Genomic DNA, 20,357 nt, shown 5'->3' with positions numbered 1-20,357 from the left:
GGGGATACTTGCAGAATACATGATAGGGGTGTCTGACAGAGCTCCCTATAAGAAACCCAAAAATACATGAGCTTGAAATGTTACACCAAAAAAAACCTACTGACGTATTCAATGAAGCAGAAAGAATTTGACATGAATTTGTGTACCTGTAAACCCCCAAAATATGTGACTTATTCACTGTTGACCAAAAAAATCTGTGGGGGTAAATTTTCAAACCAAAAGAGTACTTTGAACCTCCCCATCATGTATATTACAAAGTACCCTCCCCCCCCCTCCCTCCTCTGGGCGCATTGACCCATATCTTACAAGAATCTCTGATAACATTTCCTTAAATAAAGTACTGGTCTAATGGAGGCGGTTCAACACCAAAGAAAGAAGAAGTTGTCGACCCATATGTACATGAGTGGGCATTTCTCAACAGGGCACAAATGATATACATTTTTCCTACTGCACTGAGTCCAACCTTAAGATTTCTTTTAAAATCTAAAAACGAAAAGTACTCTAAAATGTCACCAAAAACCCACTCTACTGCTGTTCTTACTTTACTCATCGATTTGTTAAACAGTTGCTGTGGTGCTGTTAGGGCAGCACCCTTAAATGGACCCTGCAGGTGGACCCTCAAGGGGTATGCAGGGTCACCATATAAACATAACGGTTGGCCTGTTGGAGATACACAGTGAGCTTCTAACATTGGCAACAAACCAGACATGGCTAACATTCCGCTGTCGTGTCTGCATCCTTCCACAGGTCCAAAAAGGTTTACGATCAGACCATTTGGTGCAACTACACTTTGAAACTTTATCGCATGCACTCTCTTGTGGCCATTGTACAATACTCTTTGGTTTTCGCCAGGCCTAGCAACTGGTCGTACAGTTCCGTCTATAAATCCCCAACAGTTGTCAAGGGCGGCTCCTTTATTGTAGATAGCTTCTGCAAAATCAACTAGATTTGCTTGTGATAGCCATGGCTGATTAATACCAGAAAACAACTGTCCGAAGCGGGCATAAAGAATATCCATCATCTCAGACACCACCATACATAATTGCGGTACAGGCCTTCCAAATCGGGGAACAAGGTCTTCGTACCTGCATGGAAAGGCAAAACGACGCAGAAGCAAACATAGCGCTTCATCACTGTAAACATAAAAACGATTTGGGCAGGTAATTTTGTCAGGAAGATCCAGAACGTCGAGCAGATTGTAGATATCATGTTTTAAGAAACGGAATTCGCTTTTGCATTCGTCGTCGGAAAGAGAGTCCAGATTGAATTTTTCGTACTTCCAGTAAGGAATGTCAAGATTCTTTGAAGTGTTAACGTCGTAGAGTAACAGCATTTCTTCATCGGCGATCAAATCCAAGGCATTAGCAAGCAAAAGAGCCTCTCTTGCCTCCCTGAAGGTGGCCATTTTTCCTTCGGGGCCTGTGCATGTCGCGTTGTATTGCGTAAGGTTTGTTTACGTTTAGGACGGCAACGTCAACCCTCGCGTGCTCGGACCAGTGCTCGCGCGGTCCACGGTCGCCGTCCTCATTCTGCCGTCCTGTTGCGTAAGGTCTCTATTATTTTGTTCAATCACGCTAGCTAGTCAACCTTCTCAAGAAAAGCGCGTGGGTGGCTTATTGAAACGGAAACTTCATCTTTATTCCTCAATTTCTGTTTTTAACCACACATCAAAGTCCTACTCATCTGACATAAATAATATTGACACAAAACTCTCATTTAAATACACTAGTCACGTCCGCTGTTCATCATGTAGTCAGTTTGTTTCGAAGGATACGACATCAAAAGCCCAGCAATTCTCAAAACTTCTTTAGCGAAGGAAAATTTTCCCATTCTAATGATTAAAAATTGCCAGAATTAAATCGGGAGTGTTGGAAATGCTAATAATAGCAGTTACGACAGTTCGAGGAAGTCACGTTTCAGTTTGATAGGTATATTAAAGATAACACTCGTGCCAGGTCCCTCGGAGTAATTGTTGTAATGTTTTCAACCAAATTCAACGAGCGACACAGAAGTACGATGTCTAGGTTCTCAAGCTACACCCTGTTTCTTATATTTTTTGCTCTGACAGAAACTTCTGTCAGCGAGATTTACACTAATGTCTGGGCCGTAAAAATGAATGGTGGTCAATCAGAAGTCGCGAAGTTAGCCTTGAAGTACGACCTATCCTACGACAAACATGTAAGTACGGCATTGTTATACGCCTTTCGCTTGACGTCCGATAGCGAGGTAAGCTTCAGTCAGAGGTCTTTCCAAGAATGTTTTTGAAAGCTTTAACAAGTAACTGAACCTTAAATTCAGATAGTGACGTAAAATCGTACAGTCTATAGACTATGTTAGCCACATATAAAAAGGCTTCCACTTCTCACCGTTTAGATGTAAGCAAATCTGAAAACTAGAACTCTGGGCCATGGACATACTCCTCGTCTGAACAATCAAAGTCTCAATAGCCCTTACTATCTAGAGGCCTAGCCGTAAAAAATTTTGTTTTTACCGAATCCGAGCCCCTTCCATGAACCCATTGACTGGCAGTCCAAAATGACTGAAAGATTCCTTTTATATGAAACATTTTCATTTTAACATTATTTCATTAAACTTTTCAGCTCTTTGATGACTATCATACTATAAAAATTGTGAAAAAGTCTGGGAAGACCTTGCTATCATCAGAAATTGACAGCATTTTGCGTTCTGAGCCAAAGGTAAGGGTACTAAGGAATTTTCCAATCCACAGGAACTTTGGAACAGGGTCAATTTTAAGTTTGAGAATGGTTAAGGTTGAAAAGTAGGGTTTTTAAAGACATAATATGTCAATGTATGCCTGTCAATAAGTTACAAAGAAGAAAGTCTACATGAACTTTCAATCATGTTCTGAATGTGGAATGGATTCACAATTTTAATCCAGTTTAATTATGCATTCAGTTTAATTCAAAACTGGGAAATGGCTGCTATGGGCACATCTTTCATGGCATCCTGATAATTTTTTTTTATTCTTTTCACAAATTTTTGCAAAGTATGGTGAAAGTGAATTCATCGTGCAAAGGGTGATTGTGGCTGGCTACCTGCAGGCTCTCTTTAACAGCTCTGATAATGCTGCCTTGCTTTTAACTTCAAATTTACTGGGCAATTTAAATGTTTAAAACACATACCCAGAATGAGAAGGGTTTACTTTAAAGTAAATGATGCCACTTAATTTGACAGAGTTGATGTTTTCAAGTGCTCCTTTCATGGAGAACAGATTTGTTTTGGAAACTTGCATTGGAATTTGAAAGTCAAAACCACTGTTACAACAGATACTGTTTTAGTCTCTAAATGAACTCACTTAAATTTCCTGATCTTACTTTTACTTTTATTTGTATGAAGTAAAAATTCCAAAATTGCAATCAACCCTATCATGAATCTGTATTTCTAAGAGTAAGTCAGGCCACAGAGGCTCTGGTATTTATTTTTTTCTTTTGCAAAGAACTCTCATCAGATATTGATAATTGATAATTCATTCGTTATTTTCTCTATATTCAGGTTGAATGGTTTATGCATCAGAAAGAGAAAAAGTATAAACTATTACAGATAAACCCAGAACTTCGTAAGATGTGGTATATTGTAAGTTAATTTTGCTTGCATTATTTGGTCTGTGATTGTGTTAAATACTACTGTGTCCACAGGCTGTAGCAAAAACAAGACTCCTAAGAACTAAGGCCTAAGACAGAAGACCTGAAAATGAAGACCCCTTTATTTTCTTTATTTATTATGATCTTGTTCTGGTTTCTTGCTGGAAATATCCAGTCCTGCAGTTTTAATCTTTCTAATAGCAATAAATTATACAATCAAACACTGGTTTTAAATAAAAAGACCCTGAAAATGAAGACCAGAAATACAAAGACCCACAAACTAAAACCCCTTTATTTTCTTTATTGATAGTGATAAAGAATGTGATAAAGGATGTGATAAAATGCATCTTTCATTGCCTTACCCTTCCCACAAACTAAGTTCCTAATTAAAAACAGTGTAATTCAGAAATCTGTGAGGAAAAAAATCTCTCAAAAGCTGGTAATTGTGAAGAAGAGATCCCCAAAAAACCTGTCGGCCGACTGTCGGTCAACTGTCGGCCGACAGGTTACCGACAGCTAACCAACAGGTTACAGACAGGTTAAGAAAAAAGAAAAATTGTGTTAAAAACGAACAGTTAACGTGACATAACAATCCGTAATGGTGATGTATGACTCGACAGACTTCACCTACTTACCGATCGACGGCAAAGTTGAAAGTATGTAAAGAAACGTTTCTTCCAAAATGTTGTTATCAGATGCGTATAGGATATATCACTTGCGTAATTTACAACACACCAGACAATCTAAGAATCGCATTGGAAGATAATTTAATCGAAAAACTCGGCCAAAAACTCTGATAACCATAAGCTACGTATCAATACAAACACTTTCGACGTATTACACTTGTCAACGTATTACCGTAATTTCCGGTCGATTACCCGCACGGCCGATTACCCGCACCGGCCGATTATTGCATACGGCGAAAAAAAAAGTCAACGGATTACCCGCACCGGTGAATAACCCGCACGTTGTTATTCAACTTTTTCGGTGGCGAAAACGTGACATTAAGGCGATACATTTCAGTCTTTCGATTCAGACATGTGCACAATTCTGTGTCAATATTAGCTTATACTTTATTGATTGATTATTGCTGCTGCTCTATTACCGATTTCATCGGCAAGAGTTATTACTCTAAGCTTATAATCAAACGTAAAACTGTGACGTGGGCGTTTCACAGCAGGCATTTTAACTTAATTGGTGACTCGTGGATACACTTATCGCGAATGATCGAGGTTTATAATTCTTATTCAGTCAGTTACCTTTTTATAGCATGTAGGAGCGTAATGAGCAATATCCATTATTCATTTGTCGTTAAAATACTTTTTCAGCGCGAAATTAGTTAAGTTTCGCACCTATTATTTTCAACATTCTGGTGATGCATTTGGGATTTAAAATTACTGTCGGCAATTTCTCAAAAAAATCGATATCTCCTGTTCTACTGGGCCTAACAAGTCCCTTAAAACGGGAAAATTCTCTTTAGCTCAAGCTAGTGAAAACTGGAAATTTGTTACTGATGCGCCGGATATCCTTGGATTATTTTTGTCACCATCAAGGTTTTGTTTTCACGCGTGCCGATAAAAATTTGTTTGTCACGCAACTAATTATGCGTGAAATAAACTCGAGTTGGCATCATGTTTTCGTGCCGCTTTGTGGCACTTTTGATACAATAAAATTCATTTGAGAGGTGGAAACGCAGGTAGGTGAGAAATTTTTTCAATTCAACTTCCAGAAGAATTTAAAATTGTCACATAACCCGCACCTCCCTATTACCCGCAGTGGCGCGGATTTAATGCAAAATCAACAGATTACCCGCGGGTAATCGACCGGAAATTACGGTACACATGTTGGATGTTGTATCAAGCGAAAACCGAGAGAAAACATTAAGGTTTGTGTTAACGTTTCACGGACAAGCTACCGACAAGCTACCGACAGGTTACCGACACATTACCAACAGTCGGCCGACTGTCGGCCGACTGTCGGTCCACTGTCGGCCGACAGGTAGCCTATATTTCGGGCAAAACCTGTCGGCCGACTGTCGGCCGACAGTTGACCGACAGTCGGCCGACAGGTTTTTTGGGGAGCTCTTCTTCACAATTACCCAAAAGCTTCCTTGACCAAACTGCTTGTTTTTTTTTGTTTTTTGTTTTTTGTTTTTTTTACATGGAGCTTATTGCATTCAAAGCTCATTGCATTCAAAGCTTATCTTCTGCACTGCAGAAGCCACCACATGCTTTCTGCCTAGTTAGATCTAGAAGCTATGGCAACTGGAGTGGTGCAGACACTGGGCAAGCAGTTCTGTCCAAACAAATAAACTTTGAAAAGAAGAAATTATGCCATTTGACATGCTAGTATAAATGAAGAGCAATGCTGTAACACCGGCTGGTGTCAGCTGGGTCAAAAGTTCACATCGGCAAGCTCTGATCTTTTTTTTAGAATGAGGAGAGCAGGGAAATTTTGAAGGACATTTAAAAAAAAAACAAAACAAATTAAGAAAGCAACAAATAGGAATTAAAATAAAATAAAATGAACTCTGGTTTAGGCAATTTTGCTTTTTTTTTAACTAATGAATGATCATGCTGCCTCATGCTGTGAACAGAGAGGTTGTCAATCTTTTACTGGTTTTCTTTGGAGAAACCATAAAGCATGACATGAACTTCCTGTCTCAAGATCATGGAGGGGTCGTCAGTTTGGAGTCTTAGGTGTTAATGGTCTTTAGTTAGCTTTAGAGGGTCTTTGTTCTTACTACAACTTGTGCCTTAACCACCATATTTAATAGATTAAGGGGCCAAAATATGCATGTTAAATGGACATAGATGTGTATATAAGTAAGACAATATGTGCAGTGCGGTATTGACAGAGGAACACATGCGTCTGTTCTCAAGAGCATTTGTTTAATTGGTATGTATGCATTTTCAAACTGGTGTGTCAACATATGCATACACTTACATGAAAGTAGTATAAATGTTCTCTTATCTTTAAGCTGCACTGTACCATTGGATGTACCAGTGATGATTATAATGACAGTGACAGTGAGGATGATGATAATGATGATGATTATAGTGATTATGATAAAGATGATAGTAACAGTGAAAATGATAACAGTTTAATGAAGATGATAATGACATTAGTTATGATGATGATGATAATTACTGGTATGATAGTAATAATGATAATCTGTCGGTATGTTTAGTGCTATGTGACCTTCTTGTATTCATGATTGACAATTGTAGTTTGTGAGTTCTATGATTTTCTTGCCATATCAAAGACCTTCCTTGGCAATATTTCCAGTCATCTCACCTGGCATGAAAAACTATGTTCAGTTTTGAGGAGGAATGGACTGTGATGACTATCTGCTTTAAGCTCACTGAATTTCAAATAACAAGTAATTCTTCTAATCCCACTCTTCTGATGTTTCTTGCATTTTAGAAAAGACCTGAGGGATCTAATGAACCAACACAAAATGTCATTTCTTCTTGGAAATCTGGCTATACAGGAAGAGGAATTGTGGTGGGAGTTGTTGATGATGGAGTCGATGGCAGTCATCCTGAACTAAAAGACAACTATGTAACTATTGCTTTCTCATTTTCAGTTTTTTTTTTCTTTTTAATTTGAAAATATCAATTGGACCTTTTTAGTTTAGTAATAATAAAAATAATGAATTTGCTTTAAATGGAAAAGCACTTTACCTTTTCATCTTGATCACTGAGTACTATTTATCTGTTTGTTTACTTTGAATTTTATTTCTTAAGAGATGGGATTTGAGTTACGATTATGTGGCTGGCAAACAGGTGCCGTTTGGAACACGAGTATCAGGGTAAGCTGATTATCCCTTTACAGCCTAACATCATTATGCATATTCTCCAATCTGTTCTCTATACATTTCCTGAGGTGCTGACAGGGAGAATTTGTTTAAAAATCAAGAGCTTTATTAGTTGGTGATCATTTCCTTGATTCTCGTGACCTAGATGTGTGATTCAAGGGTGATATTGTAAGGAGAAATTAAAAGCTGGTCAAGGAAAACAAGGAGAGGGGAAGGGGTAGGGGCGAAAGAATGGTGAGTTATTTCCAGGATTAAACGCAGTTACGAGAAGTGCGAAATTTACGAAAATTAGCCAGACCATCGACGAAGTCTACGGAGTCAATTCAAGGGTTACAATGAAAGCCCCACCAAAATTTACAAACATTACGAATTTTACGAAATTTACGATGATAGGCCATTTACGATTTCTCGTGGTTCAATGATCTGGTACCGAAGTAAGGGCGCGAGAACGAGGCTAAGTGCGCTCTCATAGATATGTAGAATAAAGGGCCGTGGTGATGGAAATGAGCGAAAATTTCTCGAATTCAGTGTGGGAAAGTGAAGAATTATTTGTGGAAGAGAGGTATTCAGCTAAGTGATGGCGGTAAAGGAATGGAAAAAGCAGAATTGTTCGATTTATGCATGAAAGCTGCATCAGTGAAGTAGATCAAACTTTTAACGCTTGGACGTACAACTTCTGTAACAACTTTCCAGAGCTCTCGTTTGGCTTCCGCAAGTAGCCTTGCCTCAGTTGCTTTGATGTCATCATTTAACCGTTGTTTTATTTCTTGCGGATTCACAAATTAACTTAAGAGATTTTGTGAGCTCAAGAATACCAATTTGACGTATATTCTCCTATTTCACAAATAATGATTTTAAAGACCCGATAATCTGCAAAAATTATCTGAGGCTAATGTTAGGTGGCGAAGCCAAAGGCTGTTGCAGAAATCGTACAACGAATGTTTTCTGGTGGTATAATAAATATGGTGGCAGTGAGAATTAGCTGCATACTTGAAGCCAAAATTAAATGAAATTATTTAAATCCGGTCCTGATATTTTCACCCTTTTTTTCTGCAGTTTCTTCAGTTGCAGTTCACTTGGGAAGATCGTTACCCTTCTTGTATAGGTGTATGCTTGTAGCCAGAAACTAATGTATGATTATCTCTATTTATTTACAGACATGGCAATAAATGTGCAGGTGTCATAGCTGGAAAACGCAATAATGATTTATGTGGTGTGGGAATCGCTTATGAAGCCAATATTACAGGTATTAACTAATATTTAGAGTGTAATCTAACCGTTTGACTTTAATGTATTGGTAACCCATTGTAACCAATACATTTAAGGAGTTACAATTGACAATTTCGAGAGGAAAGAATGTGAAAAAAGGACTCGTGCTAATCTCAGTAGTTCGTTCCTGGACTATGAAGTTGCCCTTTCCTTTAAAACCTGGGGGGACCAATTGCATACTTAGTTCCCAAAATACATGATCCAGATATCACGTTAATATCTTTTATAATGAAAATGTCCTTTGCAATCGAGAGAGCATAGCGAACCCCTCAAACTTGTCTATATAAACAAATTGCACATCAGGGAAAATGAAAGGACCTCCCAAAACTACCATCCTAGCTCATCTTTAATTTGATTTTAAATGAAGATTTTTATCGTTTTGGCCGTAGGGTTTGAGAATTGGAAAATATATTTGGGGAATGTCATCGGATATTCACCAGGTTAAGCTCAGGTAGAAGGTAGATTCTACACTCTTGATGTTTTATTACCCGAAAAAATTTATAGAATTGAATCAAAGGGTGCAAGTAACAAGGTAAAACGTTTTCCATGCTTTTGTACTTGTATAATGCTCCTCGCGTGAAGAAAACACCGACTTTGAATCCCGTATTCTCTTGTGTCAGGCATCCGCCTTTTTGATGATGACATTAAGTCAACTGATGCAACAGAATCTGCAGCCTTGGTGCACAAGCTAGAAAGTATTGACATATACTCCAACAGCTGGGGACCTGGGGATATGGCATGGCAAATAGAGGGTCCTGGACCGCTGACCAGTGCAGCCTTAGAAGAAGGCATTAAAAAGGTATTTTATCAAGTGATTAGAGCTTTTAGCATTGAATAACGTCAACCCATTCAGCTCACCACATATTTCATCTTTTATCCATAATCGTCCCAGCTTTATCACCTTTTTATTTTTTGGCCCCAATCATTGTTCTCCTTGCCAACTTTACTACAATTAGGCACGCCATCATTGTCGCTGACAAACAAACACCATCATTGTGACCATTATCTTCATTGCCGTTGAAATTTTTATTAAGAGAGCGCCTTCGTTCAACAATATATGAACGACGAAGAAAGTGGACATCCTTAGCATTTGGACCTGGTGTTGGGTTTTTATCCAAGGTTTTTGCCAATATTGATGGCTTGTTACGCGTTGTATACGCGTTGTATATGAGTTTCTTCCGTGTAAATAGTCAACGATGTATTAGTGGCTAATATATTTATACCATTTGTTTAAACCAAGGGTCGTGATAAACGAGGTGCCATCTACACGTTTGCAGCTGGAAATGGTGGTATGACGGGAGACAGCTGTGCATACAATGGTTATGTGAATAGTATTTACACCATCGCCATCAACGGTGTGAATAAAGATGGATCCCGTCCCAGCTACGCAGAAGAATGTCCTGGAATCATGGCCACCACGTACAGTAGTGACATGGGTGGAGGAATTGTAAGTGGAATGGGTCAATACAGTTTGTAACCCAAAAATAGATGAAAGGAAAGAAAAACAGCGAAGGCGACGTTTGAATGTCGTTAAGACTGTGAAACCTTTAAGTTAGATCTTTTTTTTATATTGCAAGTCTATAGTAAGTTTCGTTTCTTTTTATCAATTTTCCTGTACCTTTGGTGTTTGGATTTTGAAATGAGCCGAGTGACCACAAATACTCGTGACGTCGGTTACATTCCGTTCAGTCGAGAATATGAACGATGTCATCAGACCTATGTACTAAACTCTTGGCCTTACGCGAAATTTTCCAACTTAAGTTAAACCTTATCTCCGAGTTAATTATTTCTCTCATTCTCTATAACCCTCTGCTTGCTAATTTATGAAAATTTCGTAAATCATCCAGGTAACTGTTGATAACACAAACGGTTGTGTCAGCGATTTCACAGCTTCGTCAGCGGCTACTGCCATTGCATCAGGACTGATTGCACTGACCCTACATGCAAAGTAAGATTGTTATGTCTTAGAGTTAATATTCATAAGTAAGGAGAGGCGGGTCGCACAGAATGAACATACCCCTCTCGTAGTTAAGTAAAAAGTTAGCTTGGGCATGTGTCAGAGTGAATCTAGGGTGAAATTAACCGGTTTTTTGAGGAGGAATGTGACCTCCTCTTAGTCAAGAAAACTAACCAAGACTCATAGTGCCGCTTTAACTCCTCCAACGCCTTTCGCTGGTTGGTCCTGCCGCCTTAAAATGTATGCAGTGAAAACCACCATTCACAACACTTAACAGGAAGCGCGAAACCAAAGATGAAAAACAGCTTGTAGTTTACTCAGGGGTATGCACGTGCAAATGTTCCTGGAGCTCAAGGTGTGAGAATTATTCTTGATGCTGTTAAAGAATCCCGTACTGCTCACTCTTTATCCGTGTGGAAGGGTAAGTGAAACGACCCCTCTATGAGTGGGCGCTAATCGAGGGGATTGAGATGACTTCCACTCGCGTAAATTCGAGGAATTTCTGCTGAAGTTAAAGGTTATTAAAATCAATCCGAAGATAAGAATTCTTAATCTTGTTTCCTCTTCCAGCCCTAACTTAACGTGGCGTGACGTCCAACACATCATAGCCAACAGTGCAAGAGCAGCGCCTGGTGAAGTCTGGCTCAAACAAGGCCATTGGCAGCAAAACAAAGCAGGGTTTCATATTAGCAAGGTTTATGGCTTTGGGCTTATGGACGCTGGCAAGATGGTGATGTTAGCAAGTAAATGGAAGAAGGTTCCAGAGCAGATAAAATGCGAGATCGAAGGCAGTGACAAAGACATGTGAGTGGCAATTTTCTCATTACTTCCCTAATGTTTTTTTCGATTTTCCTTTTCGGAAGCAGAAACTTACATTTTAAAGTGTGTAACCTATAGGCCTGAATAAACGAGAAATATCGATCTTATTCTGAAAGTTGAGATTTTTGAAAAATAGTTCAATGAGGCTTACCCGTCCTTTCGTTTCAGTGAGCAATTATTACCTCAAATCTCATAAGTGAAAACACTCTCGCCCTTTTTAGTACCCCGTGTCAATCTTCAAAACTGTTACCAGACGTTTGCTTATATGGCGGTTATTGTAAAATTTGCGTTCAGCACCCTCCCAAATTCTCCTAAATTGATGGTGGGCTTTTGAGCGACAAGGCGGCCATTTTAATTAAATATGAAAGGAAGCATTGTTATTGACGGCGATTGACCTAGTCTCTTTGCAATTCTTCGTTTCAGAAAAATCCCAAGAACAGTTTCAATAGAAGTGAAAGATTGTGCTATCAAATTCCTGGAGCACGTGCAGATCAGAGTCAATCTTAATTTCTCTCGCCGTGGCGACTTGTCCCTGCAGCTGAGAGCACCGAGTGGCACAACATCTCCAATGACTGGAAAGCGGTACATAGACAACTTAACAGGATTCAGAAACTTGACTGACTGGATTATTACATCTCTTTTTCACTGGGAAGAAGACCCGACTGGCAGATGGGAGCTTAAAATTGATGATTTTGACAAGCGATATCCAAGTTCAGGTGATCTATCATGACTTTCTTTAAAAGTTTTGAGTTATTGTGTGTTTGTTGGTGGTTTTGTTTTTGTTCTTATTTTTACTCAATCCTCAGAAATGTTAGATCGAACTTCGTGTGTTAGTATTACGTCAAATGCTCTCTTTAATTTGCTGCCTGGAAATTTAGGCCGGCCGAAACTACGTACTTTCAAGCTGAGCACATCTTTCCTCATCGTGATGGGGAGGTGGAACGCTGAGCATTTCTTTTGCTCATTCATATGTTTATTTTATTCAATGCTACTTTTCCACATTAGGGACCGTAAATTTTGAGCCTTTTCTTACGGTATTAGATGAAGCAAATCTTTCACATGCTCAGATTCAGCAATTCAGCTTTTATTGGGATACCGTTTTCGTAACTGCGGAATTGTTAATGTTTTGCGTTCGCTTGGCAATGTTTCCGTGTTTATTCCACAGGTCAACTTCACGGCTGGTCCTTGATATTGTATGGCACTTCTTCAGACCCACTTACATCAGAACTAAGGAGCGAAGTAGATTCGACACGTGTTATACCTACTGAGAAACCCAAATATTCAACGAAACCAATGAGAACAGTCACCCCAACTGAACAACCCTCGTCAACAGCCAAAACAAACAAAGGTATCTCAACTTAAATTTTGTCGCGCTAAAAACTTAAGTTTTAGATAAACGACTTAAACTCGCTAATCAATCAGTTCACGATTGAGGGAAAGTTGCCCTTAGGCCTCATTGGAGTCGCATGGCCGGGGTTTCGTCGCATTTATATACCTTCTCCTCAAAAACAGTTTCATAGAATTTAAAAAAAAAAAATTCATACATGTACATCCATCCTCAGAGAAAGAGCCAAATCAGAAGCTAAAAGCTCAAACTTCAAGACTACCAAATAAAAACACGAAAAATGGCTTGACCTCTGTGATGGAGCTGTAATTTTATCGGCGCCCGTGGGGGAGGGGGGTAAAGCAAAGGAAGAGCCTCAGAGAAGGGTAGAGTCTCTTGGAATAATGGAGCCTCAATCAGAGAAAGCTTTATGTTTTACTCTTTAAAATAAACACTTTATACAGAAATAATGAAAAAGTATGTACTTGAGTTGTCGTCAACTTTATATTGAGCATACCAAGACTTTTGGAGGGGCTCAATTGGAAAAATCTCTTCAGATGAGGCAAATAGATTGTGATGCATAAACAGATACTCTACTGGGTAATCAAGGAATCAATTAATAGCTCGTGCTTCGCGAGAAATTCTTTTTTTTGTTCAATTGCTCATTGTCTAATCATCAAGTATTGGCAATACTCATCTGATGGCTTGTTGATTACACAGTGATCTCACCCATCGTTGATTAATTTTTTCCTGGTTATGATACATCCCAAAAAAACCCTGTGTCAATCTAGGAAGCTAAATGGTGACGTTGATACTGGTTGTAACCATTTTTGTTGTTTTTATTTGATTTTCACAGTATCATGGTGGAAAATTGTGATATTCATCGTACTGGGTTTACTTGCGATGTCAATAGCGTTTGTTGTGTATTGGTATTGTCGATTCTACAAAAAACAAGATAACAACGCTGTAACCGTGCAGCAAGGATCAGTGCATCTCAAAGGACCAAGCGAACATCTAAAATCTAAACCTCCCAGTTGCAACGTGTAATTCAGATATAAAGTATTAACACTTAATTTTTTTCTGACCACCGCCAGTTACCCAGTGCCGAAATGGCTTAAACTTAGGCTACCGAGACCCCCAGTAATTGGAACATGCTGTTGTAGAGAAGTAAATCCAAAGTAATATATTACACGTATGTACATAGCTCAGCCTGAAACATTTATGTAAACTCGATTCTTCAAAGTTGTATTTGGTAAATTCAGTTGTTTTTGGAATCACTGTGCATATCAGATTAGTTGTGCCGTAGGAATTTTGTGGCCTGCGTGACGATATTTCGAATTATTTTTCACGGGTCGTCGAAAATTCTAGGTAAGGTTTCCTTGGAGAGAGAAGCAAAAACCGTGATATTTAGATTAGCCTTGACAAGATACTGAAATTTTTAGTAATAACTGACTAAGTCAGAGGCTTGAAAGCCCCGAAAAAATTAATTTCAACCTTTTACTTGGTTAAAATTGAGGAGAAACGAAGAATTGCAAGTGCCTAGGTCAGACGCTGTATCAATGCTTTTTTTTAATTTATTCCAAACGGCCGCACCGTTTTCTTGAAAAGCCTATTATATTTAAAGTACATTAAAAGCACCGATTCTGAAGAAATGTATGGAGTGCCTAGACGTAAAATGTACTGTTAAAACGTGATTTCCGTAGTAGTTAACTTAAACGATGAATTGCATTTATTTAGAGTTTACAAATTAATTTTATTTCCAGTGAAAAAGAAAGCTTTTAAACTGCGTTAAACGTGGATATAGTTGTTAATTATAAAGAAAAACTAGAAATAAATTACATTTTATTAATTTCTCTAATGAACAGAAATTAGCAGTTGACTGATGTTTTGTGCTTCAGTGTGCAGCATTGAAGAGGAGCGCTTTGTCTCTGTAAGGACCAAGAAGTTTGGGTTCGAGTGCTCATCATGAACGTGAAAGGAGATCAAAGGCAGGATCTTCCTCACCCCTCCCACACCCCCCAGCTTATCTCTCAACCCCTCCATCCCTCACAAATTTATTTTTGTTATCTTGGCGGCTCACAGTGTGAGCCAGGTGTGTAAGTAATTCTCCGAGGCGTGAGATGTTTAGAAGATCAAAATTCTCAATTTTGACTAAATATCTCCTCTAAATGAATTAACCTTGTAACTCGCAGAGGCGATTAACATGTAACTTCTCCCTACAATATCCATACATTATCCATCAAAAAGGTAATGAGAATTTATCTTGATCTCACACCAAATTCTCGTAACTACTAGCACTTTACATTATGGACTCAGTTGATAAAGCCAAATTATCTTATTTACATCGATGTGTAGCAGTTGGAGAGGAGAATTAACCATCAAAGTGTTTTCAATACTCAATCCGTAACTTTGCTTCTTAAAAAGTCTCATTTTGTTGTGGATCGCTCCTCTCCTTCTCGATCATTACAAGAAGTGTGGAGGAATGCGGAAAATGGACAAAAGAGACAAACCGCCTTACAAAAAAAAGACCGTACACGGCATTAAAAAAACACTCTTTGATTTCTACTATTCTTCGGAAGATTACCTAAAACAAACCGTAAATTCACTATTTAGGCAGGACCACCGAGAGGTAAGTGTCTACTTTACAACAACGCGATGATTACACAGGAGATATTACTATTGGAAGTATCGCATCGAGCCTTGAATTTTATAGCCCTAACAAACTCTAAGGGAGTTAATCAGTGTTTGTCCCACTTTTTTCTCTTCGAGTTAAGAAGTTAAATTAGCATATCACAGCTAAAGCCTTTATTCTCCCAAGGTAATTTAGTATAATATCATGATGTTGGTCAACTTGAAAATGTCAGTGCTTTATTCCTATCTCTTTCTTGCTGCCTGCGACTTTCCTTTCACTGACACGGCCGATGCACTTGTTTCTATTATTGTGCGCTGATAATTTCTCTGAATGATACACCTGCAAAAATCTTAGCATGCTCATTAACTGAGGACACGTCAAGTAACCCTTAACAGAGCAGAAAGTTGAAATTAAATTGATTGACAGGTGCGTCGCGAAAGCATAACAAAACAAAATGGCGGACACGTGTGGAGAAAGTAACAGAATAACACATAGGCGCGCGTAGATATGGAATTTCTCTTCGAGTGGTTAACTCGATAGCTCACGAGTGAGCGCAGCCCATGCCACTAGTGAGATTTGAATTGAACACGAGAAGAGAAATTTCATATCCACAAGCAATCATGTATTATTTATTTATCATATAAATACACTAGCCCTTTATTGACAGGAGAAGCCGGCTTTGTTATTATTTTATCCTCGAATAAAAATCGTGAAGTAGAAAAAATGCATTGAATTACTGCAAAAACAAACAATGGGCCTAATTTTCAATATACAAATTCTCAGGTTTTGAATTCGTCCTTACCGACAGAAGAAATCTTTCAGGTACACAGCCAAACTCGGCCTGTAGGAATTCGTCCAGTTCTCTGCTATGAGAAATGCCATTACCAAAGCCATTGAATACGTAACTTTCGGTTTTTCTTTGCTTATTTTGGGTTTCTTCCCCTTCTTGGGAAGTTTGAACGTCACTGTCTATAAGCGATACGAATTTTCAGTGTTTTAGCAGCCATAATCTGAAACATCTCCGACAAACGACTTTGGATTGAGAATGATAAAGACTTTGCCTTTCATTCATTAACCTGACCGGGTGGCGCGAAAGGCGAGTGACGTGTCAGCAGCTGATTGGCGATATGAATCACACTTGGAAAAATATCGTATTTTTTCACATGTGTTGTTATGGCTTTTCTCAGGGCTGGAAATCCTTGTCTGACACCGAAGTTTATATGATAAACAACGTTTTTATTAAGAGTTTAAGGGAGAATGCTAAAAATAAAGGCACCCAAACAAAGAAAAAATAACTGGCTTTAAGTCTGGCTTTCAAAAACGGATATGAAAGTATGAACCGGATCCCCTGAATGAAATTCTCGAGGAGTTTTACGCAACAGTGCGTACGAAAGACGGGGAAGATTACGGAAGTGATAGTTTTCGTTTTATAGTTACTGCTGTCAACCGATACCTAACAGAGAAAGAATAATTACGCTTAATTATTCTCGAGAAAGGTTTTAAAAGTTTGAAGTGGATTCTTGGCGAAAAAGCCCGACTACTCCGGCAAAAAGGCTAAGGCAAGCGGCCGAACTGATGAGCCATGACACGAAATAAAGACCACTTAAAAGGAACACAGAGTTATATTTTTGCGTGTATATTATTAACTTGTAATCACATGATTTTCCTCGTGCAGTTTGGGATAAACTAGCACTCGTAAATTTTTTGAAATATTTCATCGTGCTGATTAATCCCAAAGTGTACCCGAAATCATTTGATTAACTGTACAAACTGTTTATAAATCCAACTGTTTTTTCTCCTTTTTAGGCCTACCAAAATTGGCACCCAATTGGTTTCATCACACCGCAATTGGGCACCATACTTTCAATCAAAATGATCTTCTGGGCTAAATTTCACTCTCTACTATATTTGGGAGTGACTTGCACATTCAAAAGTTTGTGTATGTGTATTATTAATGTAATAATCCACAATAATTTAAAATCTCTTCTTGTCGTTTTCTCCAACGCCGATACATTGATCCCTTCAAAGCTGAAAAATTATGTTTTTTTTCTAGGGTGGAGAGACTTTTCGGTGATACTGAGTTATTCAATTCAACATTTAAAAAAAAAAATGATTTTTTTTTTTAGATGTCATCCGTTACTTTGCTTGCATCGATACTAATTTCAGATATCCCAGTTCATGGAGGCTGGTCACAATGGAGTCGTTGGTGGTCTCCTTGGAGCAAATCATGCGGGAGGGGAACTCGAACTCGTTCTCGGTCTTGTACCAATCCTCCACCGGCAAATAACGGACGAAGTTGTATCGGATCTAGTCAACGGTCAAGGGATTGTTAAAGAATTCGTTGCCCAGGTAAAAATTATTCCTCTCACAAAAATAAAACAAGACATGGACATGGGGATTTTGGGAATAGGTTCTTGCAAGACTGTCGCAATAAAATTTAGAAGCACAGAAAAATGTGCGTTTAATTTATCGCAAACAAGAAAAATATCGACTTGCTAATTAACTTCCTTGTAGTTCACTCATCCAGAAAAGAGAAGAACGATCGAATTGATAGAAAAAATCTATCAAATATAGCTAAATCTTAAGGATGTAGAGATTTTAGTCATGTATCTCACAAACCCTAACAGTAAGCAGTTAATTTCCAAGCCGATGCATTCGTAATTTCAGACCGAAATTAACCAAGAACTCTCTGAATGATTCGACTTTAAAAAATTTCACCATGTGACAGCTCAGCTGATTGTTACGTGCGGAAAAATTTACACTAGCATTTAATCACTGTTTTTTAACAGGTTTGTTATCTTTATTTTAGTTAAGCTTTGATTTTTTCTCTCTATCTGATCTTAGAATCGTTTTTTTTTCAAGACATTCCTTTCTTTTGCGAGCAACAGCAGTTGATTTGTTTAGTTCAGAAGCATAGATCACAGCTAGGAATGAACACAATAATATTAAATATGGCGTTAAACCCATTCCAAAGATCGAGCCACGTACCGAATGCATCATGCGGGTACTACAATGAACTTGTTGTAGGCACTAGCCAGAGACTACTTGATTTCATTCATCAGCTATTTTCCACACTTCTTCCTCAGTTAGTGGATGCCCTATGATAAATGCACTGTAAGCGCTAGAGAATATTTCTTTTTTCAAGTAATGGTATCATAACACTTCTCTTATCAGTTGACGGAGGTTACTCTTCATGGGGTACATGGAGTGAGTGTAGCAGGTCATGCGGAATAGGATTTCAGTTGCGCTCTCGAACACGTACCAATCCTGCGCCAAAATTTGGAGGAAAAACGTGCTATCAACACCGGAGACTGGGACAAGCTAGACAAAGGAGGATGTGCAACAGAAATGTAAATTGTCCAGGTAACAAAATAACTATTTCTATTTTTCACGGGGTCTTAAGTGAGAGGCTGAAGACTAAAACTTGCATATTACTCAGACGTTCGCCTTAATTAAGTAACTGCCAGGCCAGTTGGGAACCAAAATACTTTCACTTATCATAATACCCGTATGGACCCGCTCCCGCAATCCTGTGGAAACCTATAATGAAACTTGTCTTGTATATCAACTGAATTTTTAGGGGAGTGAAATGTAACTTTGCTACTTTTTCAAATATTTTCTGTTGTGTTTTTCTAAAAGTTTTCGATTGTTTTCTTGACGTTTATTGAAATCTTCTTTCAGCTTGAGAGAACGATCGCCCAGATGGTTTCTACGACAAGTGGGTGTCCCTATGCTCAAGCAATAAACGATTTGCAAACTTTTGTGAGAAAATTTGTAACACCTGTCGGGAATAATTGTCGTGGAATGCTAAGCTGATAGTGATACATTATTAAATAATGGTTTTTGAAGCACAGCCATCATCGTTTTTCAAATATTTTTAAAATTGTCTTTGCTAAAATTCCTTTGCAAAAACAATATTTTGGTTAAATTAGAGCTGTATAAAGTCAAAAAATTGTTGACTGTACACAAACAAGCCTTAGATAAAGATTTTTGAAGGAAAGAATTTGTTAGGCTCGGTATTTTCTGGAAATAAGGATAAACATGTCCTTAAAGTGGAGTGCACCAGCCTGAACACAAAATTTGTGCGCCAATCAGTTTGCACGTATCGTATTTTTTCACGTGTGTTTGATATCGCCAATCAGCTGCTGACACGTCACTCGCCTTTCGCTCCACTCGGTCAGGTTCATGAATGAACGGCGAAGCCTTCACCATTCTAAAACACTGAAAAATCCGTATCACTAACGGACAGTGACGTTCAAACTTTCCTAGAAGGGGAAAGAAACCAAAATACGGAAAGAAGAACCGAAAGTTACGTATTCAGTGGCTTTGATAATGAGAGATAGTCAAACCGAAGATGACCTTCGCATTAGAGATTTCACAACCGTTCATGAATCCACTAAAGTATTCCGGTTGGAACCGACTAAGAAGAGTCACAGTATGGGTGAGACGTTTTGCTGATCTGTTGTTGGCCAAAGTGAAGAAACAAGGCAAACCTGTAGGTGTTGTTGCCAGGACTTACATTGACGCCAATTGAAATAGACAGAGGTGGAAAACTGTGGGTGAAACAAGCACAGGAGGAGATATTTCCTGAAGAGATAAAAGATTTAATTGGAGGAAAAGAAGTCAGAAGACAGAGCCACTTGAAACTTCTTACCCCTATTGTGGATAAGCTAGGTATATTGCGAGTCGGAGGGCGATTGGACCGAGCAGAACTATCTTATGATGCTGCACACCCCATGATCTTGCCAAAGAAACATCACATCAAGCAATTAATTGTTGCCGACGTCCATAACCGTTGCCGACATGCGGGCGTCAACCATGTGCTAGCTCATTTACGAAACCGATGCTGGATTATAGATGGTCGCCAGGAAGTGAAGAACTTGGACAAAGAATGCGAGGTGTGTGAGAGAAGACGTGTACAGCCATCAGTGTAG

At 38.6% G+C, this 20,357-nt stretch overlaps 3 protein-coding genes across 3 annotated transcripts; 2 read left to right on the top strand and 1 right to left on the bottom strand.

Annotated features, from left to right (window-relative positions):
• Positions 1-290: 290 nt before the first annotated feature.
• On the bottom strand, positions 291-1,715 carry LOC136281217 (uncharacterized). Its single transcript, XM_066167512.1, has one exon. It carries the CDS (start codon positions 1,403-1,405, stop codon positions 329-331), a length of 1,077 nt encoding a protein of 358 aa, XP_066023609.1. The 5' UTR covers positions 1,406-1,715; the 3' UTR covers positions 291-328.
• Positions 1,716-1,971: 256 nt separating this feature from the next.
• On the top strand, positions 1,972-14,647 carry LOC136281061 (proprotein convertase subtilisin/kexin type 6-like). Its single transcript, XM_066167262.1, has 13 exons — positions 1,972-2,178; positions 2,601-2,696; positions 3,514-3,594; positions 7,029-7,166; positions 7,352-7,416; positions 8,580-8,668; positions 9,312-9,490; positions 9,932-10,138; positions 10,539-10,639; positions 11,219-11,452; positions 11,891-12,183; positions 12,633-12,815; positions 13,648-14,647. The coding sequence occupies exons 1-13, from the start codon at positions 1,978-1,980 to the stop codon at positions 13,836-13,838; spliced, it is 2,058 nt and encodes a 685-aa protein (XP_066023359.1). The 5' UTR covers positions 1,972-1,977; the 3' UTR covers positions 13,839-14,647.
• Positions 14,648-19,755: 5,108 nt separating this feature from the next.
• LOC136281131 (uncharacterized) lies at positions 19,756-20,357 on the top strand. The gene is made up of 2 exons (XM_066167334.1): positions 19,756-19,864; positions 19,963-20,357. The coding sequence occupies exons 1-2, from the start codon at positions 19,756-19,758 to the stop codon at positions 20,355-20,357; spliced, it is 504 nt and encodes a 167-aa protein (XP_066023431.1).

This window comes from Pocillopora verrucosa, chromosome 5, assembly GCF_036669915.1.
Source record: "Pocillopora verrucosa isolate sample1 chromosome 5, ASM3666991v2, whole genome shotgun sequence".
Lineage (NCBI taxonomy): Eukaryota > Metazoa > Cnidaria > Anthozoa > Scleractinia > Pocilloporidae > Pocillopora > Pocillopora verrucosa.
The sequence above is the reverse complement of the archived record's forward strand: the minus strand, read 5'-3'. Positions and strand labels throughout refer to the sequence as shown.

What these genes read in the sequence shown, in the direction of transcription:
- LOC136281217 (XM_066167512.1), bottom strand. Translation starts at nt 1,405, where the DNA reads ATGGCCACCTTCAGGGAGGCAAGAGAGGCTCTTTTGCTTGCTAATGCC.
- LOC136281061 (XM_066167262.1), top strand. Translation starts at nt 1,978, where the DNA reads ATGTTTTCAACCAAATTCAACGAGCGACACAGAAGTACGATGTCTAGG. An exon ending in TTCGTAAGATGTGGTATATT is followed by an intron (nt 3,595 to 7,028) that starts GTAAGTTAATTT and finishes CTTGCATTTTAG; the next exon opens with AAAAGACCTGAGGGATCTAA. An exon ending in TTATGAAGCCAATATTACAG is followed by an intron (nt 8,669 to 9,311) that starts GTATTAACTAAT and finishes CTCTTGTGTCAG; the next exon opens with GCATCCGCCTTTTTGATGAT.
- LOC136281131 (XM_066167334.1), top strand. Translation starts at nt 19,756, where the DNA reads ATGAGAGATAGTCAAACCGAAGATGACCTTCGCATTAGAGATTTCACA. An exon ending in TAAGAAGAGTCACAGTATGG is followed by an intron (nt 19,865 to 19,962) that starts GTGAGACGTTTT and finishes CAATTGAAATAG; the next exon opens with ACAGAGGTGGAAAACTGTGG.